Source organism: Pelecanus crispus, chromosome Z (genome assembly GCF_030463565.1).
Source record: "Pelecanus crispus isolate bPelCri1 chromosome Z, bPelCri1.pri, whole genome shotgun sequence".
Lineage (NCBI taxonomy): Eukaryota > Metazoa > Chordata > Aves > Pelecaniformes > Pelecanidae > Pelecanus > Pelecanus crispus.
The window spans coordinates 12,190,364-12,216,048 of NC_134676.1; the positions used below are offsets into that span (position 1 = coordinate 12,190,364).

Here is a 25,685-nt window from a genome sequence, read left to right on the forward strand (position 1 = left end):
GTAGCAGGAATGTCCTTTTCAGTCTCTCCTCCACTGGCCTCTTCTTTGTGCCATGTCAGGAGATGAACAGATCAAAATGTCCAAGGTAAGGCAGCCCACGCTGATGCAGTGCAACTTGCAAACCTGAGATGGTTTTGCATTTTAAAACATGCTATGTGATAAACTGTAGCTATTGGCCACAGTTCTTAGGAGTTTGGTTCTCCCATTCTATGGGCACAGAATTACCTGTACGTGCTGCATCATGTCACGCTGTGGGACTAGAAACCCCCATTGTGAATTACCTTCTCTTTTCTCTTGCAGAAGTTCCATGGAGTTGGACTAAAATAAAGTTTTGGGATGTCTCTATTTGGATTAAAATTTGGAAAGAAGAAACTGAAAGGTGAGTGCGATCTGGTAATGCCATTGTCATGGGTGACAACCTAAGGAATGTAAATACAGCACATGTGTGAGCACGCTTGGGAGCAGAGCAGGTGGAGGAAGGCACACTTTCATTACTTTTCCTCCATTTTGTACTACCTTGGAGAGTGCTGCGGACTGAGTGCCAGTGATGGGGGGGACCCTAAAAGAGAACAGCCTGCAAAGTTTGTGCTCTGTCATGGCACATGACTGGTTTGGGGAAGTTGGGTTTTGGTGTCTTTTCTACAAGAATCTTTTGGGGGAGTGGGTGGATGAGCAACGCACAGTGCCCTCGCTCAAGCAGTTTCTAAAATATGCTAGAAGCAAGTTAGTGTGAAGGTCTGTTGAAGTCTTTTGATGATGAAATGTGTTAATAGCAATGGCCAAGATATTCCCTTCAATTAGAGGCGGGTGCATCCTGAGAGCACCTCAAAAGCTGCTGAGGGGAACAGTAACTCTGGAGGAGAAACCAGAGCCTACATAATTCCTTCCCTGTGAGTTCCACATGGCAACCAAATAAATGTGTGTGGAGATAGGGAGCAGCCATCCTCTGCAGCACAATCTTCACTGGACTTGGCAGCAGAAATCCCTGCAGAGAAGAATGCTTGGAAGAAGTCCCGCAGGAGGGCCCCTAGCATATCTTTAGAGCATACCAGCTTCCTACAGCCTCTTCGGGTGCATCTTCATCAGGCTTTGCAGCAGGAGCCGCTGAATTGAACTTTGTGTTTTATCACTTCACCTTCAGGCCCAGTGTGCAATCTCTGGTCAGGGATCCGGGTCCGTAGATGCTGTGAAGAGGGAAAGTCTCTAGCCTTTCCTTTCCAGGGTGTTCCTCCCTGGTTTTGATGAACGCAGAGATTAATGCCCTACTCATACTTTGACATGAAATTATTTTTTTTCCCAACCTCTCTGAGCTCAGAATACTGAACAGCTTTTTCCCAGGGGTTTATTTTTGCAATTGTGCCGCTGTTTCCCCTTCCTGATGCAGGGCAGGCCATGGGTCCTGGTGTTAAGACAGGGGCATCCGTTTGCTGCTCTGATAGTCCAGGGAGAGGAGGTTATGATTGCTCCCAGGAAAGGATCTCTGCCAGCCCGAGGTCTCTTTCTCCATCTTGGCTTTGGAGATGAGGGAGCACAGGCTTGTCTGTGAGCTGCCTTCCACCCAGAGCACCCCTGTTTGTACAGCAGTAGACGTTCTGATTATCAGAAAGATTATGTTGCTATATTAGGAAAATTTTGTGGTTTGCATGGCCCTGTATCTGGGTTTTAGCAGAGTAGTGTTCAGCCTCCCCTTCAACCAGGTGTCTAAGAAACTCAGATCTTTCTAGATAGAAAGGAACATACTTTATAGGGAAAACTAATTTCCTTTCACATTTTATGTGCTTTTGATCACCAGTTCAAAACTAATGAATTCAAACTGGAGGAAGTTCAGAGAAGGATAAGGGAAGCTGGTGTGATAAGGGAATGAGGAGCTTCCATAACAGGAAGCTAGAAGAGCTTTTCCTCCCCTTTTAATTCTTTTGCCTTACAGCCCAAAAGCTGAAAGGGCTATGATTGCTCATTGCCAACATTTCACTGGAGTAAATGCCAGGGTTGAAGTGCTATTTTAATCCAACAGTTTATAAGCCTTTGTATTTGGAGAAGTCCATAGGACTGTGCTGCCTGAGAGCAGATGAGGCTCTTCAGGGAACATCCCATGCACTCATCTTGGAGGGGCAGTACGGCTCATGGAAAGACCAGATTTCCTTGCCAGAAACAAAGCTGGATGACAGTTAACCTTACTGAAGAGCCGTGCTCATGGTATGACTTTCATGGGAGGGAATGGATTACCTCAGGCATCAGCTGCTGAAACTGGGATCAAGATTGGTCCCATGAGAACCAGAAATATTTTGCTGTTTCTCCCCAGCAAGATATGGCTGTTTCCACATGAGCTGAGATGCAGGCAAAATTAGGAGAGTTTTTTCAGGATAGGTATAGTATAGCAAGACAGGTTACATGGTCTAAATTTCTTGGAGATAAGAGTCAGGTTTTTATGGTTTTATGTTCTTTATACAAGGAATCAGGGTTGTAACTAACATCTTCACAGAGCAGTAATGTGTAGTGTCATGCCAGACACACAAAGACGGTTGGAGAAAACCAGTTCCTAGATGACCAAACCTTAGTGAAGCTCTTCAAGCCGAAGCGGGGAAGTACATCTCTTAGGTAAGTGGCCGTAGTGTTTTGTGGAAAAGATGCCTCAGATCTTTTACACTGAGGTTTAACCTACAATGAACTTTGACGAAACAGAGAGGAATGGGGACAATTTTGGTTCATGTAGCGTGTTGGAAGAAATAAGCATCATGCCTTGGTGGTGGCTGATAAATGTGGAATATCTCTGCTCACTGGCTTGATCCCATGGCAGCTTAACTCAGCACTGGAGCTTTGTACCTCGACACCAAGCTGAGTGGTGCGGTTGACACGCCAGGAGGATGAGATGTCATCCAAAGGGACCTGGACAAGCTGGAGAGGTGGGCCTGTGTGAACCTCATGAGGTTCAACAAGGCCAAGTGCAAGGTCCTGCACCTGGGACAGGGCAACCCCCGATATCAGTACAGGCTGGGGGATGAAGGGGTTGAGAGCAGCCATGTGGAGAAGGACTTGGGGGTACTGGTGGGTGAAAAGCTGGACATGAGCCAACAACGTGCGCTTGTAGCCCAGAAAGCCAACCCCATCCTGGGCTGCATCAACAGCAGCGTGGCCAGCAGGTCGAGGGGGGGGATCCTGCCCCTCTGCTCTGCTCTGGTGAGACCCCACCTGGAGCCCTGCGTCCAGCTCTGGGGCCCTCAGCACAAGGACATGGACCTGCTGGAGCGGGTCCAGAGGAGGGCCACCAAAATGATCCGAGGGCTGGAGCCCCTCTCCTACGAGGCCAGGCTGAGGGAGTTGGGGTTGTTCAGCCTGGAGAAGAGAAGGCTGCGAGGAGACCTTATTGCGGCCTTCCAGTGCTTAAAGGGGGCCTACAGGAAGGATGGGGACAATCTTTTTAGCAAAGTTGTTGTGACAGGACAAGGAATAATGGTTTTAAACTGAAGGAGGATAGATTTAGACTAGACATAAGGAAGAAATTTTTTACCATGAGGGTGGTGAGGCACTGGCACAGGTTGCCCAGAGAGGCGGTGGAGGCCCCATCCCTGGCAACATCCCAGGCCAGGTTGGACGGGGCTCTGAGCACCCTGCTCTGGTTAAAGCTGTCCCTGCTCATGGCAGGGGGTTGGGCTGGATGATCTCTGGGGGTCCCTTCCGACCCAAAGCATTCTGTGATTCTATGATTCTATCTGTGAAACACACAGCAATAGGGAACAGGGAGAACTCATCTGCACAAATAACCTTACCCCAAGGTGTGTGCTTCCCATTGATGGTGAGAGCACTGCTGCGGCTTCGTCTCCATAAGCCCAGCCTAGGGGCACTGTGAGAGGAAGAGAAAGGACAGAGGTTGAGCCAGGGCTTTTGGAAAGCTCCACTTCTTTCCTTCTTGCAGCTAGGGACAGCTTCCAAGGCAGCTGGGTGTTGAGCAACCAGGCTCCAGGCAGAGCTTGGCAGGGGTAGCAGTTCCTATGGAGAAGGCAGCCCAAGACTGGCTCTACAGACATAAAGCTCAGCTGCCTTCTGGGACTCCCATTCAGATCTGATAGGAAATGTCTTACCACAACAGACATTCAGTAGGAAAAATATACTTATTTTTACATAATTTCCCATGAGGGAAATAACTGTGAATTGAAAAACTTCTCAAAGTTCATTTCAGAGCTGTATTTATTTTTATGATTTTTACATCACTTCCTATCACTGTGTATCGCTGTTATTAACAACATGTGAAATTGTGTCAAGCTGTGGCATTACCAGTGTGTCTAGGAGATATGGTTTTCTAGTAAAGGAAATTAGATGTGCCAGCCAGTCACTGTCAGACTAGTTTTTAAAATAAAAACAAATTACTATTTCAGCTGCTTTATTTGGCATGCTGATATTGGTCAAAATATTGTGAATCACTATTACAAGAACCAGGATACAAAGTGATACAAAATTCTAAACCAAATTAAAAAAAAAAATTAAATTAAAGTTTTCCAAAATGAAGAAGAGACAATTTCTAATGCTAATATATTTGAAAAATGCATATTTTCATTCTGAAGTGGACTGAAAACAAACATGAAAAAATGTAGATGCTTCTTGAGAAATAATCTGTTGCAAGGCATTTCTGAGATGTGGTGAGTCCCCACCCCTTGTCCAGAGCCAAGGCAGGTGGGTGAGACATCGATGGGAGGAGGAAGCGAAGGACAAACCAGAATTGGTATTATTGCAGGAGACAGAGAAAGGGAGAGATGAGGCAGCCTCTGTCACTTCCTGGAATAACCTAAAAGGGAATATTTTCTGGTTTAAGGTTATCTAGCACTTCTTCTAGGCCTGTGTCCCAAGAGTGCTGTTTGACCATGAGTGTTGTGCATGCTGGGCAAATCTGAGACATCCTGTTGGAGCTCTCTTTTCTTGTTTTCTATTTCCTTATGCTGATAATATCAAATACTGCTTTTAGAAAAGGGCAAGATCTAATACTGAACTTTATCTTCATATTAAAAAGTTACTGGACCTGAGGCAGAAATAATTCTAATTCACCCTCAAGAGTTTTGATTTCAGACCTTATATTTGATGTATGAAAATGGAGATATGTCAGTACATCTCCTAAGTGGGCCCTCTGTTCATGATGCCAGAAAAAAATGTATTTGGTATTAATTACTTGTCTGGGGACATATGAAATGTTTTACCTGTGTTGGCAAATTCCAGCTGCCATGTAGTGTTTGTTTAGTGCCAGCAGGAAGCTGGGCTCAGTACCAGGCACAAAAGACACAATCCATGACCAAAAAAAGTGTATTTCTTGCATTTAATTTCTTCAGGAGGAAGGAGGATTCTTGTTCTTTCAAGGCAAAAAGACAGGATAAAGAATATTTTTATTTAATAATGGAGGAACAGGCAGGAGGGAATAGGGCTAAACCCATTTATGGTGGTGTATCTGAATGGTCATGCTGCAGGGTTTTTTTTAAATTAAATCCCTTGCACTCAGTACAAGCTAGTCCATTTCAGAGATGACAATGGATGTGATATTGCCAGCATAAATCCGCTCCAGCCAGAGCAGCCAGAGAGGCTTTGTAAAGGAAGGAGCATCTACACATCGAAAATGTGCAGTTTTGTAACATGGAGTCCCGGAGAGCCCCTCCTTTTGAGTCAATAATAAAAAACCACGTTTGTTTGCCAGGCAGCTGGGCATGTTCCTGCTCTGAGCAGGGCTTGGCCATGACCTTCCCCTTCCCCGTTTCCATCCCACCGGGTTCTCACTGCTCCTCCTGCCCCAGCCACGCTCACTGCACCCTGCCAGGCTCTGGCTGCAGTTCAGGGCAGGGATGGGCTTCATTTTCATGCCGCAGAGCAGCTGGCATGCCGGCACCAGGCAGGTTACAGCATTAGGCTGACACTCAGGTAAAGAGGGTTCGGCTTTGTCTGTGTCCCAGACTGGCTGCGAAATGTAGATATTTAACCAGTGTGAGCCTCAGACCTGTTGTATGGCTCTTCCCTTCACACACATATCCCCTGATCCATAGTAAATGTTGAGCTTGTTGGCTAAATACCCGTGGCTTTGGTTTTGGGTAGCATTCGCTCAGTGCAGCTCCAATCCCAGCCAGGCACTGCTGTATTGTGAATGTGAAATCCTATGGTATCACTGCTCTAAAATATAATCCTGTTCTCTTTAACCCAACAGTAGAGACTCTGCCCTGGTACAGTGCAGGAAAATCAAGAAACTTGTTACATGGTTTCTTCATCTCTCATGATTGCAAAAAGGAACATTTATTGCTTTAAAAGAAAGGAGATTTTGGCTAATAGCTTGTATAATAACCTCCCTAGGAGCAGAGATTTTAGTTGCCTAATACAGTGTACAATGGCTTGCCCTCTCCTGTGGAGTTGCCTTTCAATGGACACTGCAATTCTTTTTTCTGTGGGGAGGATAGAGGTACCAAGGCACCATGACAGATTTCAATTACTCGTGCACACAGAGTAACAGTCCAGCAAAGACCAGAACTAAGGGCTAGGATTTCTCTGCCTGTGAAGAGGTGGGTGATCTCCTGTGTGCTGGATGCAAGGTGGTACTTGTGCCATTGCCGAGAGGTGATACCAAAAGCTGGGTCACACAGTGACAATCAGGTGCCCAAAAGTAGGGTCAACAAAAGTAGAGGGGAAGATGGAACAGAGGGGAAGGAGGCACATCGTGAGATTTGAAGGAAAGAATGTGCTGTGACTGGTGGAGGTCTTCTGAGGCTGTTTATAGCCTGTTACGGGGGGAGACCTGAATCGTTGCCTGAAGGACAGGCTCGGGAAGGCCAAATAGGTGCCCTTAGGAGCAGAATAACCATGTTACACCTTTCACAACTTGATACTGGCAAGGTTAATAGCTTTTCTAAGAGCCACTCTGCAAGGGAAGCTATGAGATGAGCCCAGCTCCTGGATGCCACTCTTTGTAGCTGGTCCAGGGCAGCGTTCATGCTCTTGAGGTCACTTGTTTAAAGGGTGGAGTAGAGATCATTATTTTTACAGAGTTTATGTTGTCTCTGTTCTGTTGACAGGATTAGTTATGCTGGCACTCCCCTAATTGGTCTGTGTTCATTTCATGCTTGAGGTATCAGGCCCTAGTTTGTATGTGACTTGGCAAAACCAGGGAGATCTTAACCTCCTGTTTCTTGGAGCCACAAGACCTAATATCTACAAAACTTTTCCAACAGCCAGTTGAAAGCATTGCTCTTGGCACATGCTCCTTAGCATAAACCAGAAACAAATTTCCAGGCTGTCTGACCAGATCTTGAATCTAACCTTTTGCAAGACTTTTCCATGCAGCAGTCCTAAATGCAGAAAGCTGGTGGGCTGTCCAGTTACATTTATAGCTGATTTTTGGCATGGGTTTAATTTTATTAAATACAGATGTTATTCTGTGGTTTAGCTCCTAAATCTGTCTGCCTGAGAAAACAGCCACTTTCCCAGTGACTTGGTCTCAGTGGTTAGACCAAGAACTGGGCACTAAGCCATATTTATGTACGCTGAGTTTCCACTGATGAATAATTTAAAATAGTTTTCAGTGGCAGTGAAATGATAACTTGGAGCACAAATCCCATTCCTTCTTTCCAATGATTTGTGACTGTAGTTTGCAGAAGCAGAAAGTTTGAGTTGCTTAGAGATATAAAAAAGTTTCAAGAAATGAAATACTCTTCTGATAGCCCTTCAGGTTTCTCCTCCCTTTTTCCTCAATGCTTTCAGAATCAACAGGACATGATAAGACATGCATGCTTGGATCTACAGCCAAAATACCCTGAGCTGTGATTTCCAGGTGAAGCTGGTATAATGCTTGATTTCCCTAACTTTTTGTTTATTATGATCATCCAAGAGGCTTCATTTCTGTCCAAAGAGTACCAGAAAAAGTAAGAGTTGTCTGGCCTATGATAGTTGAGAACTGCTGGTTTAGGAGGCAAAGCAGTAGGATCTCACAGTCCTCTTGTTGGTAAAAATAAAACCACTGAGGCAGTGTTGCCCTGTGCATGTGGTCAGTGGTGGTTCTCCTTTGGTGTAAGCAGAAGACAGAAAGCTCTGCTTGCTGATGTTGTTGGATGAGGCACCCTTTGCAATTCATTGTGGTTGTTCTTGCTTTAGCCAAAGGTATTGGCTGTTCTCCAGTAAGGAAAATTAAAATCTTGCCACTAGAAATTAGCCTCATATTTTGGCCTTTAGGGTCACTGCCTCTGACAGGGGTGGATGGCTATGGCAGGCCAGAAACTTTTCATTCAGTTTTGAACCAGATTCATAGCTATATGGGGCCTTCAGAAATGGGTTGTCCTAGAAAACCTGCCCTTAGGTACCATATGATTAGGCACAGGAGGGCAATGTCTTGAGCGAGTTTCATTTGCTGTTCTGTTTCATATCACACCATTTCATGTTTCTATGCCATCCCTAAGCTGTTTGCAGCTATTTGTGTGTACATTAAAGCCATTCCTCTTGGAGAGTGCATCTCTCACCATACTGAGAAGCCAGGCTCCTTTCCTCACTGGAACAGATACACGTGTGGTTTCCTTCTAGGAGCATTTGAGGTCCTTGAATTCAAATGCACATGTTAAGTGCCTGTTCCCTGGCTGCACAGACCATGGGGGCAGGCTGAGGAAAGGGGACTGCTCCTCAGTCCCCCAGTGAGCCCTGGGAAGAGCAAACGAGCTCACAGCATGTCCAGCTGCTGCCAGCAGGACTTGGATTTCTGCTTCTGTGTGCAGTCCCCTCGAGGGCTGCCCTGCCTGTGAAAAGCAGAAGGTCACTGAAGACTTCAGAGCCTCTCAGAAGCTGCCGTGTGACCCTGAGGCTCTGTCCTATGCCCTGTGTCTCATGTGCTGGCAAGGGAATAGATACCCAAAGGGCTCCAGCCCAGATTAGCAGTTCTGGATGTCTTCGTGCCTCTCTGTCCATCATGCATTTCAGTAGCTCCTTCTGGCAAGGCAGCTGGGCAGACCTGCTGCCCATGAGCAGCACGGACAACGTTGTCCCCTGCAAGTGTTCAGCCTTTCGTTTCAATGTCACTGCTGGTCTTCGGCTTGCTTGCGCTGCTCCACATATGCGTGTGGTGCGTGCAAACAGCTCTGCCCCTGCCTGCCGGTTCCCCTTCCCAGGACCAGCATGGGCTCTTGTGAGCGCGCCTCTGTAGCCCGGTAGGTTTTCAAGCTTTGTCATCTGTTCCTATTTACATTAAAGCTGTTTATCTTTTCTGTGGCATTTATTCCAGGACTAGACCTGGAACCCCTGGGGAGGGGATAAGAGTAGCACTTACTGTATGGGAGGAAACGTGTGAGTGTTGGGAAGTTCTGTGTTTAACAAATAGCTTTATCTTTTGTCTGCTTTGATAATACCGGTTGCTCTCAGGAAGATTCCTGAAGGGGCACATAACACAATAGTTGAAGCCCTGTAAGCCTGGACCTGTTGAGCTCTGCTTCTGTTTTCCTCTGGGACACCAGACAAGTTACTCTGATCTCTGTACATTGTTCTCCTCATTGTGAAAGATGAGAAAAATGTGTCTGAGGAAAGCAGTGAAGGATTAAGCACTATGAGGGTCTTGAATAAAGCCTGTGTGGCTGGTCTGAGTCACCCAGTCAGGGCAGATGGGAGATGATTTGAAAATGCCCGACACAGATAGATGTGCCTGAAGAAAGGGAAAAGCACATTTACCTGCTAAAGTAGTTTTCCATCAGTAATTAGAGGGCTTGATGAAAACAGCCCATAGACAGAGACAAAAAAATGGTGATCTGAAAAAGGGCTTAAAAATTAGGGATGCTGTGTTATTTGTAGGGTTATTGGAGGGAAAGGAGGAAGGACAGCAGTTCAATGCACTGAATAGCTTAGACACTTGCTAATGCAGGAGTGAATAAACAGGAAGAACTGGATTTCTTAACACATCATTTAATAGGGATAATAGACATGTGCTGGGATAACTCATGAGGCTAGAATATTAATAGAAGAGAATAAAGCTTATTCTGGAAGGGTAACAGAGGTTTTCCTTGTATGTCCGTGTGCTCTGAGATCCAGTGTGAAGAAAGAAGTGAACAAATTGCAGATCTCTCAGTAATGTTATGAGGGTAAAGAACACAGGCATAGAAAACCAAGAAGGGCAGTCTTTTGTGAAAAAAAATAGTATCTAGTTTTCTGAGAGACAGGGCATGGTGGTAAATGAAGAATTGTAGCCATGCAGAGGCAGAGTTGGAGAGGAGTGTAGGGGAACACAACCTGTTCAGCTGGCACAGCGTTTTGGTGCAGAGGTGGGTAGTTTTTTGGAGTTAGAGAGGATGCTGTTGCAGAGCTGATTCCCTCCAACAGGGAGGAGCTGGCAGGTCCTGTGAAAGCAGGAGGGAGTGTAAACGGGAGTAATTATGAAACGATGGTATGATACTTAGGAAAAAGTGACAATAGCAAAGTGTTTAAAATGGACTTCAGAAAGGAAATCTTCAGTAAATATGAAGAACTAGTAACTGAGATCTCATGGGAAGGAAATCTAGGGTGGAGGGAGAATTAAGCAGAGCTGTAATTTCCTGAAATAATTCATATTAAGGGCAAAGCTATAAGTTATCTTTCAGGGAAAGGCTCAGAAAGGTGAGTGACATGGTGAAATCACAAGCTCCTCATTCACTTCAGGCAGAGGAGGAATGGCTATAGAAGGTGCAAAGCAGTTTGTTTTATCCAGTACAAACTGTGTGGCAAAGACTCAGAGCAAGGAAAAGCTGTCAAGGACATAAAGGGCAATAAAAGTTGTTCTGTAAGAGTTGGGATCTCTGGGGTTCTGTAACCCTTCTAGTAAGAGGGAGATCAAAGATGGTTTATGTCTGCTACTCAGTGAAAAAAGCCTAGCAAATAATGCTAAGAAATCTGGGGGTTTTTTGTTTCATTTTGTTTTCTTTAGATATCTAACAAAATAGTTGCCAGAAACAGAGAGCAGAGGAGAAGGAGGGAGGTTTTGGGCTGCAATAGAGAGGGAATGGGTTGGCTAAGTAAGGCAGAGCATGGCCTGGAGCAATGCTGCCTTCGAGAGTTTCTGGTGCACAGACAGGCAAAGTTCAGAAGACTGGGAAAAGAGCAAGCATAGCATCTATCTTGAAACAGGGGAAAAAGAAAAGCTGAGCGATTATAGATATATTGGCTTCACTTCTTGGGTAAATGTTGAAACAATCCAACAAACCACTTCAAAGTAACTAGCAGTGTGTGTGTGGGGACAAGATGATTAACAGTCAGCAATCCTGAAAAACTGCATCAAACCAAAATTAATTCTGTATTAGTGGTAGCCAGGGGGCTAGTGAAAAGGTCTTAGATAGCTGTCATGTATCTTGACTGTCACTTACAGCATTTTTACAAGTAAACTGGAAATACATGCTTGAGATAAAATCACCATACAGTGAGTGCCAGATTTTTCAGAAAAAAAAATACACTGACAATAGTTATCAATGACTGATTATGAAACTTGAGAGATTCATCAGGGATGTATCTTGAGTCTGCTATTCAATATTTTCTTCTATATCTTGGCTGGCAGAATAAAGAATACACTAAATCTGCGAATGGCACCATGCTGGCAGGAGCTACAAGCACACTGAAAGATAGGATTAGAATTGACTAGCTGGAGAAATAGTCTGAAAAAATTTGGATGCAGTTCAGCAAGGACAAATGAAAGATTTGCATTGCCTGATGAGGCATCAGCTCTGCCAGAAAAGATCTGCCAAAATGGATCATATTCTGGAATGCCATCAGCTGCGTGCTGGTGGTGCATAAGGATATTATTTTAAATTAGTTCTAGGTGAATTCCCATGTCAAATATATATTGTCTACAAGATAGGCAGAGTGTTCCTTGTGCTCCGGTCAGCTTTAGTAAAGCCTCAGCTGCAATTTATAGCTTATTTTGGCCACTGCATGTCCAGAATGAGGTGAACTAGCTGGGAAGCCCGCTTGAGAGCAGCAAGAGTGATACTACTTCTGACAGACTGATCCATAAGAAGTGACTGAAGAAACTGGAGTTGCTTATGCTTGGGAAGAGAAGACTACAGTAAGGCATAACAGCCTTCAATATGAATACATAATGAACTCATCTCTGCTCTGCATTCTTGGCAAGTAGAGCAAGGAACTGAGGGGGAGCAGAAGAGCACTGTTGACCATCCCAGGAGAAGACATAATTTGTTTAAGTTGAAGTAATGGGTTTTATGTCAGATAATGGGGAAAAAACTCCCCCGGGGAAGGACACTGCAGTGCTGGCATAGGCAGTCTGAAGAACAGCCATCACTGGAGCTTTCTAGGACATTTATTGGGAGTGACAGGCACGACCCTGTCTTGAGGTAGAGGATAGGTATGATGACCTTTTGAAATCCCTTCCAGTAGTTTTTGATTTCATGATAGCTATGGTGATGATGTCCCATCTGTGGGATGATGCTAGGTGATGCATTTGTACTGGAGGAAGGTCACTAACAGTAGGCTGATGGCAACAACCCCAGAGACTTCAGGGGGAAGAGAAGGAGCAGGGCAGGAATAGTGAGCACTGCTAATTAAGTGGTAATTCTTATCCAGGAGAAAGTGAACAACCTGTAAAACCAGTGCTGGCATTGCAGTGGGTTGTGGGCAGAGGAGACTTGTGGGCATAGAGTGCTATGGTACCAGTCCACAGTGCTGCTCTGTCAGTGTCACCAGCCTTTTCAATTCCCTGACATGGGGCAGTTAGCCCAGAGTACAGATTACTGGTGACATTGCCTTTTAGCAGCTCTGCTTGTGTTTGCTGATGCTTCACTCATATCTGTATTGATTCTGCTTACTGTCAAGCATGTCTGATGTGTTTCCTCTTCTTTACAGAGGAAGAGAGACAACTTCAAGCAAACAACCGGGATTTTAATGTGCAGTTTGAATATGCTGTAAGTAACCAGCACACGTTGTTTCATGCAGATGTAGTCACAGATGTAGCTGCATCTGCTTCATGTCTTGAATGTTGTTTCAAGGGGGTGACATGACTGCACACTAGCTATGACTCTGCAAACAAGGCAAACATGCCAGATGAACTGTCAGAGATGCTTCATTGATGAGTCAGCCATAGGGAACTCTGCCTTTGGAGTCAACCCTGAGAATGGGCAGTTGAAGGAGATCTAATGCTGGAAAAGCATAACCCAGTGACTTTACACACTTCCAGAAAATTGTGAGTCAAAAGTATTTGTGGGATCAGGCTCCAAGGCCTTTCAATAAAGGAACCTGTGGGGAGTTTTCTGTTGGAAATATGTCTCCATTTAAAGTAAAACGTGAAAGGAAATGTGTCAGTTCCTGAGTTCTTGCAGTGAAATCCTCTCTGGCAGAAAGGTTTTGAATCTGGCCTTTTTGGCTTCCTGCCAGCTTTATTTCCCACTCCTTAACAGCCTACTTAGATTCACATTGTGCCATGAAATCTGTGACTCCAGGGAGCATCATGACATGGGCTGGCTGTGATCCAGGTCTGCCAGGCTATGGTGCCAGGCAGCCCCTTTGGCAACTTGATTTCCAAAGCCTGTGGACTATTTGCTGACACTGTGTGCAGAGGAGAGGTAGCTCAGTTGCTAGACCTGTACTGCCTGGCTGCACGGTCATCTCCTCCTTGAGGTGATCCTGAAGCTGCATTCTGTCAAAGTGTTTGCAGCTGCCAACTGATATTGAAATGAATTTTGTGGATTTTTGTCCTCTACATAACTGAATCCCAGTGGTGAAATTCATCCTTCAGTTTTACTCAGGAACTCCTTAGAATCATGTCTTGGTTTAGGAACATCACAAATATTTTCTTGGTAAGAACTGGCAAAACTCAACACATCAGATCACTGTCATTTCTTGTGAGATAGAAAGTCTGACTTGCCAACAGCTTTGACTAAAGATCTTAATGTAGCTGATCTGTTGGCAACATGAACTGGATAGTTTTCAGTGGTCACCTTTCATCCATGAACTAACCAACACAGGTTAGAGACTTCCTAGAGCTTCTGCAATGTGTCCTGATTATGAAATGCGCTGCAGTTAATATATATAAAGAACTATGCAGCATGAATGGCTTGTCAAGCCTGGTGATTTGAGACTGGCAAAGTGCATTTGATTTGCACAGAACCTTCCAGTAGAGTACCGGGGTGGGTATTGCCAATATGTATGTATTTGTGATATCTCATTGAATGATTGCAATGTAGGCGATGTGCAGAAGTGGGGAAGGGAAGCAGGAGGGAGATGTACAATGATGTCAGGATAGAGAGAACAAGCAACTCTTCCGGTTCTGAGCCTACTTCTGTGAAAAGCCATTCATAAGACTGACTTTGCATGTCACTGCTTTCCAGCTGACTGCTTACATGCCCAAGGATTTGCAAATAACCAAAATTAAGGAGAGTTCTGAAGAGTTTCCATAAGAGTCTATTGATTAGGTGTGAAAGTGGAGGCAGCCAAAAAGCCAGTTCAATATAATCTGTTAAAACTTGGCAGTGAGTTTCAGTAATCCTACCCCTCATTTTAGTCAGCTGTGGCTCATGATTTCTGGAGTCCAGTGTAGACTGAGTCTTAGGAAATCTGGAAAACTGTTCAGAAAAAGCCAAGTCTTAAAGTGGTGAGTGGGTGGTGAGGTACTAAAAGACTTTAAGTGGTGATGCAAGCACTGCCCTGACTGTACAGGGCTGCACATCATGTCCTGGGCTGCTTATTTCAAATAAGTCCTGGCAAAAGTTCAATTTATTAAACCCACATTACCATGGTGTATGAAAAGGACTATCCTTGCTCATAAATTACTTCAGATGCCATGCTATAGATTGCTGGGTGCATCTGGAGATGCCAAAAAGGGAGATAGTCTCCTGGTACCCTCCTATCAACATATGCATGATGTTCCTGAAAGTTAGCTCTTCAAGTCCTGCAGTCCACTGCAAGTGTCAAATCTGGGCCCCTTCCTCATGATGAGATTTGTCTGAACATGGTGGAGCTGCACTGCTAAGCACTAGGATGTGGTCCAGAGGCACCAAGACTCTCTGAACGCTGGAGCCTGCCCTGGGTGCTCAGGCACAGCAATCAGGGTCAGTTGTCTCTCAGGATGCTCACATTTTCTGGACATAGTACTTTCTGTCTCCTGTAGCCACAGTCCTCCCTCAATATGTCTTCCCACCCTCATGTATTTAATTTGACCTGTGTACAAGCAAACAACAGAAGAGTTTGGACTGTCTGTGCTTCATTGTGGTGCTCAGCTCTCTGGGACATGAGAATCAGCACACATGGGCAGCCACATGGTGATTTGAGTCTTCTTTATAGAGCCAACAGGAGAACAGCTGTCCTCCAGCTCTTGGTCCCACAGCGAGGACCATTAGTCTTTGTCCTGCACAAGAGTCTTCTCCTGAGGCACAAGGAAGTTGCAACAATAGCTATTCCAGTCAGACAAAAGGGACACTGGGCAGAAACTGGGAGGAAACCCAGCAATATAACAAAGCTTACAAAGTATTTTAGTCAGTGAAAGCCACAGGAGTGAGGTTTACTTTACTTGGTAACTTAAGGCCATGTTAGCCATAAAACCTATAGAACAGGTTCTTGTAACAAAGCTAGGTGAGGCTGTAAATGTTTCTTTAGGGTGAGGCAGTTGCTGAGAAAGGCCAGTAAGTAAAAGAAAGGGAAATGCAAATAGAGGCATAGGGTATTGCCTTACTGCTGCAGTCAGGCTCTACGCCGCAGCTGGTGTGAAGGTTTGAGCCTCTCACTACAAAGAGAGTTTCTATTATGTAGGCCTAGATCAAAGGTACAGAGATGCTTTGTCCTCGTTTAGACTCAGTGAGAACAGGGAAGTGGGAACGTACAACCAGAGGTGGGTGTGTTGTCCCTGAATAGTTGGTGGTTATCATCCCTTCCTGGTGCAAAATCTACAGGCTATCTATGAAGGGAGAAGAGAGGAGCTGAGAAAGACTTGAAAACGCTATTGTGCGTGGAGTCTGACATCAGCTCTGGCAGCTGCTGAAAGCTGGCCCTCCTGGTATGACGCAAGACTCCTGAATACACGCAAACCAGCTTTGCAGGAACCTGATGCTGCACCATGGAAAGCCGTGTCTGCCAATGCTTGCAAGGGCATGTCCAGATCCATCACACTTGGACTTGCAGGAGACTTTGGAGGGCAAATTCCCTCCCAGAGCTCATCAGACAATATGTGAGAGGCCAAGCTGCAGTGTGTCCCTGCCACGCTGCTCCAGCCACAGAGCTTCTTTAGCTGAGCACCAGCTGGGCAGGAGGGTTGGACAGTGCAGGAGCCTGGACTGATAGGGTAGGATGAGGATAAAAGGTGGGTAGGAGCTGCATATAGTGGAAATCCCCTTAACACATTGGCCTCAGGGTGAGGCTGAGGGACAGTTTCAGAGGAAGAACTGAATGTGCCCTGTGGGCATGAGATGTGTCATGCAGTGGGCTGGAAGATTGGGGTGGTCTTCTTCATCTGTGTGAACAGAAGCAGTACAGGCTGAGAGGGGGACAAGGGAAGTGTCTCTTAGCTGAAGAAGCCTCTTACATGTCTTCTGATGATTTTTGCTGTGATTAAATAATAGGAGGTGCCTGTGGTTAAGGGCAGCAGCTTCAAGCAGTGGCAGTGCTTGGGTAGGTCAGGATTTATTTGGACGTAGTGTGAAGACTGAGGCTGAAACTAGGGCTTTCAGACTGGTGCAACCCCAGACATCCTTAGCCTTATCCTGCACAGCAAGAACACAGTAGCTTAGAAAAATAAAACAAACTTTGGTTTAAAGTGCTGTGCAGTTAACTGGAAGTGCTGAGTGTGAAGGTAGGTACTACCCACCAGCTCACAAAATTAGTTAGGAATGACTCAAAAAACAAGTATGAATGAGTGGCATGTGAAGGCACTTAGGGCAGCACAAAAAATGGACTCAATATAGGTCAGTAAAAATGAAAAGTCAAGTCCTAATCCCGTGTTTATTCACACTGCAGACAGGAAGATCCTTCCCGACTTCAGTAAGAGATTTGCCTGTGTAAAGACTGAAATAAAGTGAAAAAAAAGCAGGGTACCAGATGTAGTCCTGCAAGATTTAAAGGCTTTAATCAAGGGTCTTATCTGAGGCAATTCAATCTGCTGCACTGTCCCCAGTCTGTCTGCGCTGTCCCCAGCAGAGCTGCGGAGAGGACTGCCCTGTGTGGGTCCACCATGATGGGCTCTCTGTCTGTCAACACTCTGGAGAAGAAAATATCTTCTGAAGGCTATTAATGTTCACTCTGATCCCAATTCCCTTTTATTTCTTCCCTTTCACATTGGAATTTAGCACAGCTGCACTGGGACGTCATGAAGGGCTGCGAAAACAACTTTGAAATTGGCTTTCAGACAATAGGAGAGGAAATGCAGGGCCCATGAGTCAATGACAAATTTCATCTTGGATCAGGATCTAGGGTCAAACCAGCATCCTTTCTGCAGGACCAGCAGCAAGGGGGCTGCTTGGACTCTACTTTTGTTCTCCCCGGTCACCAAATGAATTCTCTAGTGAAATCGGAGGGATGTATATAACTTCCTATGGCCAATACACATTGCTCTGGGCTGGATCAGCAGCTGGGTTCTTATCTCTTTGAAATTTAATCAGACAGCAAGGAGCTCCAGTAGTGGGCTCAGGCTCTGCTCTACCTCCTCCACTTGCGTGCTTCAATCTGAGTAGGATGCCTGGTGGGTTATCCTCAAGGACCTTGTCAGTGTGTTCAGGATGGTGGCGACAGCTGCCCTCTCTTCCCATCATCTCAACCTGCAAATGTTGCCCAGTGTTCATCATGCTCAAGGCTGAAAGGAATCTTGTCTGCAGGTGACACCAAACTGGGTGGGAGTGTTGATCTGCTCGAGGGTAGGATGGCCCTGCAGAGGCATCTGGACAGGCTGGACCGATGGGCCAAGGCCAACTGTATGAGGTTCAACAAGGCCAAGTGCCGGGTCCTGCACTTCGGTCAGAACAACCCCATGCAACGCTACAGGCTTGGGGAAGAGTGGCTGGAAAGCTGCCTGATGGAAAAGGACCTGGGGGTGTTGGTTGACAGCCGGCTGAACATGAGCCAGCAGTGTGCCCAGGTGGCCAAGAAGGCCAACAGCATCCTGGCTTGTATCAGGAATGCTGTGGCCAGCAGGAGCAGGGAGGTGATTGTCCCCCTGTACTCGGCACTGGTGAGGCTGCACCTGGAATACTGTGTCCAGTTTTGGGCCCCTCAGTACAAGAAGGACATTGAGGTGCTGGAGTGTGTTCAGAGAAGGGCAACAAGGCTGGTGAAGGGTCTGGAGCACAGGTCTTATGAGGAGCGGCTGAGGGAACTGGGGTTGTTGAGTCTGGAGAAGAGGAGGCTGAAGGGAGACCTTATCGCTCTCTACAACTGCCTGAAAGGAGGTTGCAGTGAGGTGGGTGCTGGGCTCTTCTCCCAAGTAACAAGTGATAGGATGACAGGAAATGGCCTTAAGCTGTGCCAGGGGAGGTTTAGCTTACGTATTAGGAAAAATTTCTTCATGGAAAGGGTAGTCAAGCATTGGAACAGGCTGCCCAGAGAGGTGGTGGAGTCACCATCCCTGCAAGTGTTCAAAAAATGGGTAGACGTGGCACTTTGGGACATGGTTTAGTGGGCATGGTGGCGTTCGGTTGATGGTTGGACTGATGATCTTAGAGATCCTTTCCAACCTTAATGATTCCTAGTTTTTAATTTCTTTAAAAAATACGCCAGCCACCAAGCCAGGAAGCATGAAATTGCTACTCTACCCTTAATTGGTTTAGTGGTGGACTTGGTAGTGGTAGGTTAATGGTTGGACTGGATGATTTTAAAGATCTTTTCCAACGTAAACGATTCTATGATTCTATGATCATGTGAAAAGTGGTCTGAGTAGCCCCTGAAGAAATAGCTACAGCAGCAACCTGCTCTGCTCCTTCTGCATTTAGGAAGGTGTTAGCTGAATTCATCCAAAGACCAGCTGAGGCACTGTCAGGGAGCAGCCAGAGCAGGGCTGCCCTGCAAGAGGGGACAAGCTGGGAACTGAGGACGACCCCAGTGTAAGCGATGCCCTCACTGATGAGGGTGGAGTCCTGCAGCATCTGGTTGGGGGGTACAGGGCAAGATGCTAGTAATGGGGCCCATCCTGAACATCCCAGACAAGGTGAGGTGATGAACCAGGTCCAGGATCTATCTAGGGAGTCCAACAAGGAGCAGCAAGAGACAGGGCTGAAGATGAGACTACACCATAGGTCCAAGGTCCGTCCAGGAGGCAAGGCTGGATAGGTCCATCTGGGAAAATACGACATATCAGGTTGGAGACTGGTACTCCTACAACATAGCTCAGGCAAGGACTGAAGATCCATGGCTGGGCTTAAGTGAGCTCCTGAGCTCCAGGGACAGGGGTTGTGGATGGAGGTGCCACATAAGGTGAAGGCCCTTAAGGTGTATTAGGGCCCTGATGAGCACAGAAAGGTTGAGCTGTGCCAGACATGAACTGCAGTGAAGTCCATAGGCTCCTTTGGACCAAGTCCTCCACTCTTCATCTTAGCTTAAACCTCATGGAGACAAAACTCCTACCATACTGGTTGGGAGTGTGGTTGTGTGAAACCTTAATGAACAGGGTATGGTGGTTTGGAGTTTGCCTCCTCTGCACCATTTGGCAGTGCTCTGCCATCCCCTTCACTTCTCCCTGGCTGACAGCAGCTTCAGTTACTGAGCTGAGCAGGAGGAGAAGGCAGTGTAGTCAAAGGAGATGACTTAGAGACAAGATCTTTAGATCCTGTATTTGGCCTGTCTGTGAGCAATGGCATGAGGTCGTCAAGCCATGCCACCTCCATCTGCCTCCATGTCCTCCTCTGCACCACCATGATGAGGACACTCACCGCAGTGATGATTAACTGCTCTGTAATGGGATGACACCAGGCAGAAGGAACAGCATAGGAAAACGCAACCAGTGAGCACATTTTCCTAGAGATTTTCCTGGAATACCCAATGTGTAATGGGATCCTGGAACTCACTTCATTATTGCTGCCAAGAGGGGGTCAAAGGGTTATGAATGTAAGAAATACCCAAAGCTGTTAAAAAGAAGAAAAAAGAAGAAAAAAGAAGAAAAAAGAAGAAAAAAGAAGAAAAAAGAAGAAAAAAGAAGAAAAAAAGAAGAAAAAAAGAAGATAAAAGAAAGAGGATTGTGGGTTGGATATAGATCTTTTTATTTCTGGTGTTTGGCCAGTCTTTTACTTCTGGGAGTCAAGATGAGATCTTTACAGGGACCAGATGAACACCATCAGCATCCACTTGGCCTTTCTCAGTCTTCTGTTGAGTTGGGGCTGCTGCCCACTGTCAGGAATAGGTCAGTGAACTTGGCAGGCTTAAAACTGATCTGGTCTGACTATTCTGTACTCCCTATGAAAACAAAGCCACCGTGGCACCACATGCCCTGTTACATGAGTTTATTAAATATGTACTTGAGCACATTCACAGCCCTGTGGTCACATTTCTGCATATAGTATCTGCGTGCTTTCAAACTGCACTGCTGCAGTTCAACAAAGTGCCATTGAATTGCGCTCCCACCGCCTCCTTGCAAGGCTTTATCAAAGCACCTGAGAAAGTTGTTTCTGCTTCTCAGTTGCTTCATCAGTCTGTACTTTGTGCTACACAGGTACTAATGAAATTGCCAGGAGTTGTGGCACAACACCTCCCTGCGGGATCACCAAGGTTTTGCTAAAATTTGCTTTGGTCCAGGTTGTGCAGGTGCTAGAAACTAATATGTCACTGAGCCAGGGGTATAAATTCAGATGGTCAATACCCTGCCATACCCTGCCTTTTATGTGTATCACCCTTTAGCCCCTGTAATCTAACCATAAAAGCATCAGTGTCTCTTACTTCCAGTGACTCTTATGGTGAGGAGATGATTTGTTTGCTCAGTGAACAAAGGTAGGAGCCATCTGCTGAGTGTTTGCCCGCGGTCGGACGTCACAGGCGGGCTTCTGAAAACACCCCCAAAGTAACAGCTCATCCGCCAGATCTGGACTTGTGTAACTGTGGCATGATGAGCACTATTCTTAGGGACAACATTTCGGTGGAGTCACACCTCCAGGAGGTGTGAATCTAGCCCCTGAAAAGAGCAGATGAGAATAATCCCTCACCCACAGACAACGTTGCTCTCGTGTCAAGCTTCGCATCTGGAGAGCTTGAGGATGACGGTGGGTAACCATGCTCAAGCCTATTCATTTAGGACACAGGTGCATGCAGGGGCTGCCCACAGTCAACCAGAAGTCTAGGGCAGATCTGGGAGTAAGTGTAAAGCTCCTGATTCCCATCTTTGTGCTTGGCCCATACGGCTGCTTTTCTTAGATGTTCGATTTTTATAAATCTATAGGAGAACCAGCAGTTCCTGTGAGGCCTCTTAATACTTAATTGCTGCTTCAAAGATATTTCCTCTCCATCACTTTTCTCACATGGGAGTCTCCCTCACTGAAGGCAGAGCATGGCGGGGGGTAAGGCAGATGATGCATTAGAGGCATTGCTTATAAATATTGGCTGTTTAATAGACTGCGGTGCTGCAGGTTCCTGAAGTACCCCTCCCATGCCCGAGTCAGGTTCTGGTATAGCTCTAAAGGACTGACAGGGTGTGATGCTGTTAAGCATCACAGAGTAGGATAAGATCAAGAGCAGAGGCTAATTGAGATTTCCCTGTAGTCAACCGAGAGCCCAAGCTGTCAAAGCACGCAGCCCTGGTGTATTGCATGAAAATGTAATTTATATCTTATACAGGGCTTCAACTATATCTGTGATGTGGGAATGCAGAGCTTTGAATTGGAGAGGCTGAAGTTTTCCCTAGTTTGTTTTTATCATTTAATATTGATATTCCTTTAGCGTCTGAGGGCCATGAACGAGTTATTTGTTAAATTAGAAATCTTCATAGTGATTATGAGGAATTCTTTTGTTCTGGTGCTTAGTTTTAATTATAGATGCTAGAATAATGAGAAGATCCACTGTAATACTCCCCTGTCCTCACCCTGAGGTCTGTAGTGTCCGAAAAGACAGTGTGTGTCAAACAATATCACAATCCTGAACTACTATGGAGAAAACATTGGCTATCCAGATTCCTGCAGTTAAGCATTTGGAAGCTGTTATGTCTGGGGTTTTTACCATGCCTAATGGCAATAGGAAAAAAAATGAATGTCTTTGGTTCATTCAGTGGTTTTCCTGATGTAATTAATGGACAGAAATAGAAGGCAGGAATTGAAATAAACCACTCCCATTCTTTTCTTATCCCCCTCTGAGACTTTTGCAGGCAAAGATCTATAAACTTTATGTGCGTGTTTACTGAGTAGTTTTTCCCATGTTGTATGTGACCCTCCAAAATCTGTTGACGCACAAAGGTCGGGTCCCCTGTACTTACTTTTTCCTGCAGCTATTGTCTTCTCTTTTTTTAAATAATTGGCCATGATATTTTTCTTCAGATTAGTGGGCATCTTTAGATCCAGTTTTTATTAAAAAAATCTGCCAGACTCTGAGTCTGGTGGACACAGGCTTGTCAAGCAATTTAGTTCTCTGTATGTTGGGTTTGCAGAGGGTGCTGCAATTCCATTGCTTCTGTTTTAGCAGTGTCTGTGCAGCCTGTGTGCAGCATATATCCCATGGTGAAGAATTTTGAAATAAACCAAATTTAACTATGTGTCATGACATTTAGATCACAGACAGAGTTAACCACACCCAGAGATGGCTACATGATGCTAGGAGACAGGCTATATTGTTTATATGATGATCACTGATAAACATCTTTTCTTGCTGGAGTGCAATCAAGGGGAGGATTTGGCTAGCTCTTCCATGAAGGGCGTTTCCATCTCTGCACTTTTATAGACTTATTTATTGGCTTGTACAAGGGATAAAACATGAAGTTAATGCTGAGGAATGTTGCTGTCCACACTTAGCAGCTCCTGTCCTCCCACCAGCTTAACAGTATCTAAAGACTATTACAATACTACAATCACCATTTTCTCTTCTGTTGAACCAGCAAATGTATTATTGAATGAAGGTGCACTGTCTAATGTCTGCCTCCTTGTGCTGTCACACCTTAGGTTCCCTGGGAGGGGGTTAATAGATGTCTTATATAGGGGGAAATTTTAGATGTGCTGGCAGCAGATGGCATACATGCTTCCAGGACTAAAGCTGGATGAGTGCTTGATAAAATTCATATGAAAAGAAAGCCTAGCACACCTAAAAACTGAAGGGACAGCCCAAGCTGGTGGGCTCAGTATGATGGATTGAGCCTGTCTATCAGGTGGCAAGAATGGGACCAGAGTGCTCTGATCTTCAGGGAAGAAAGAAGAAGTTCTGTAATCTCAAGCTTGGGTTTTTCTCTGGTTTGAAGAAGACAGATAGGGGAGCAGCTATTGCTTGTGGCAGGAGGGGCCATCTGCAATTAGAAAAGGAAACTGGAAATAGGGAACAAAACTGCAGCTTACTGAAATGGTGAGTTCTTGTATTAGTGGCTATTTGCCCAGCACTACATTCAAGTGATCTTTGTGGAATAGAAACAAGCCACCTCTCCAAGCTGCTGAGTCAAGAGGCTGCTGAATCAGCTGAAAATAATAATGTCATGTTCTGCTCCTGGGAGGACCTATAGCTCCTGTGGTGTTGTCCAGCTGAGCGGTGCTTCAAAGTCTCTGACAGGTTATAGGTAATTGACCTAGTGTGTGTTTTCTAACACTGCTTTGTAGATGCTACCAGCAAAACTGTTGTGTTCTGTTTGCAGTTTTAAATTCTATTTGTGCATTGTTTAAGTAGGAAGACTTAATAAAGGGAAGATGTGTCTCTGTTCGTGAGTGACTACATGTACCTGTGTCTACCTGCAGTTGCACTGGCGTAAACTGAGCATCATGTTTTCACCAATTCTGAGAGGAATTCTGTCTGTTTATCCAGGCTTGGCTTGATTGTGTGGGGGAAAAGGAAATGGTTTCTGAGCTGCTCTTGGAAACAATGCTATTGCTAAATATAAGCAAGTAAAAACACAGTTGAAATGGGTTGTGCTGTAATTTTGTTTCCTGTTTTACCAATCCTATTTATTTTCTTTTTTTCCTACAGAACAATTCAATTAAAACATCGAAATACAACTTCTTCACTTTCCTGCCTCTCAACCTGTTTGAACAGTTTCAGCGAATAGCCAATGCTTACTTTCTTTTCTTGCTGATTTTGCAGGTATGAATTAACTGTGCTGTTTCTAGCAGATTGCGTTGTCTGTTATCAAAGCTTGTCTATGTGTTGATAGTTGTAATAAAGTGCAAGCTATATCCCTGTTATGAATTGGTGTCTTAGTAAAACATTAAAGTAGACAGAAAGTAGGGCAGAAAAAAAGCAATTCCATCTCTTACCTTCAGATATGAGGGTTTGAACTAAATGAAGAAAAAAATTTAATTGAAGTTTTCAACAAATTGTGTACCTTTTTCATGCCCTGTCCTACTACCCCTTTGTGTCTACATCCGAGTGCTTCTGCCTGTCCTCGGATTTGCATTACTTATTCCTCCTGTAGTACAAAAGGAGGTTGTGTCTTACCCATAGGTTTAAAGGCAAATTCCATTGTCAGTCTCAACGGAGGCAGCAAGAAGAACAAATTTGTAACCTGTACTGTTTCCCTGGGAAGGAAGGAGTTAACATCAGGAAGGCTCAGGGTTTGAGCTAGTTTGCATAGAGCTGAATATTGCTGCTCCTTGCACAGCAGGGTGAGGAAGGTGTCTAATAGGAGCGTGTCAGACACTGGCAACACTACTGAACCTTGTGGCTCATAATGGCATTGAGTTGCACTTTGCCCATTGCTGTTGGTAATACTACTCTGTCTGAAAGCCGAACGCACCGGAGAAATTGATACCAGGATTGCTGCCCCTTTGCACTTTGCTCAAATATAGATAAATGCAGTGTAGTCTGTTGTTGCTGACTCATACTGGAATATATGTTATAAAAAAAAAAGTATAATTTTGATTATGTTTCAAGTATGATATTTTAAATTTTACTGTTTCAGTGCACACAAGTTTGCAAAATCACCTTTTCAAATGCTGTTTTTCAATTTCAGCTCAAAAAAGCGTGGGCAAAATTTTGTTAAGCCTGTAGCAAACTACATACAATCTTCTTTGCTTATTTACAGGGAATGAATTTGGGAAATTTCAGCCCACGTATATTTTTCAAGAAACTAGTGAAAGTGCCTTTTCAGCTAAGCTGACAGCACTGTTCCTGTGTTGTTGTGCTGCACTCTAGCTGTTCGTCTACCAAATTCATAGTATTTCAAACTATTTGTCTTAAATTATTCCACTGTGTCTTCTTTTCAACCATCTGGGAGCGACTGTATATAAAAGCATACAGCTTTTTCTGCTACCTGCGTCAAAGGTAGGCTAAAGAGGGCAGCTATTAGCCTTTTACATTTACAGATCCCTTCATTTAGTTTTTGCCCTCTTGTGCCCACTCACTCCATCCCTGTAGCACTGGGAGTATCTCTTCCTGCATTAGGAGTGGATGTGGCTGTGGGGACTCTGCCTCCCCACGCCTTTGGCACAACCCAGCAGGACATGCCTATTCCCGGTTAGGTGAGAACGTAGCAGTTACGTGTCTCTGCAGCCTCCACAGCTGAGCAGGGCTGTGGAGCTTGCCTCTAAACATCATTCCTCCTGGCTGGATTTGGTGGTGCCTGTAGGGTCTGGGTTGTGACAGTGCAGCAGAAGGAGCGATCTCAAAGAGCAGCTCTCCATCCTTAAGCAGCTGCT

At 45.2% G+C, this 25,685-nt stretch overlaps 1 protein-coding gene across 1 annotated transcript in view; it reads left to right on the forward strand.

Moving 5' to 3' along the window:
• Positions 1–336: 336 nt before the first annotated feature.
• Positions 337–25,685, forward strand: part of LOC104028303 (phospholipid-transporting ATPase ID) — a 69,101-nt gene continuing 43,752 nt past the window's right edge. The window contains exons 1-3 of the mRNA XM_075726354.1: positions 337–379; positions 12,814–12,872; positions 24,019–24,132. Of these exons, the coding sequence (XP_075582469.1) occupies positions 337–379; positions 12,814–12,872; positions 24,019–24,132 (216 nt within the window). The remainder of the gene's footprint in view (positions 380–12,813; positions 12,873–24,018; positions 24,133–25,685) is intronic.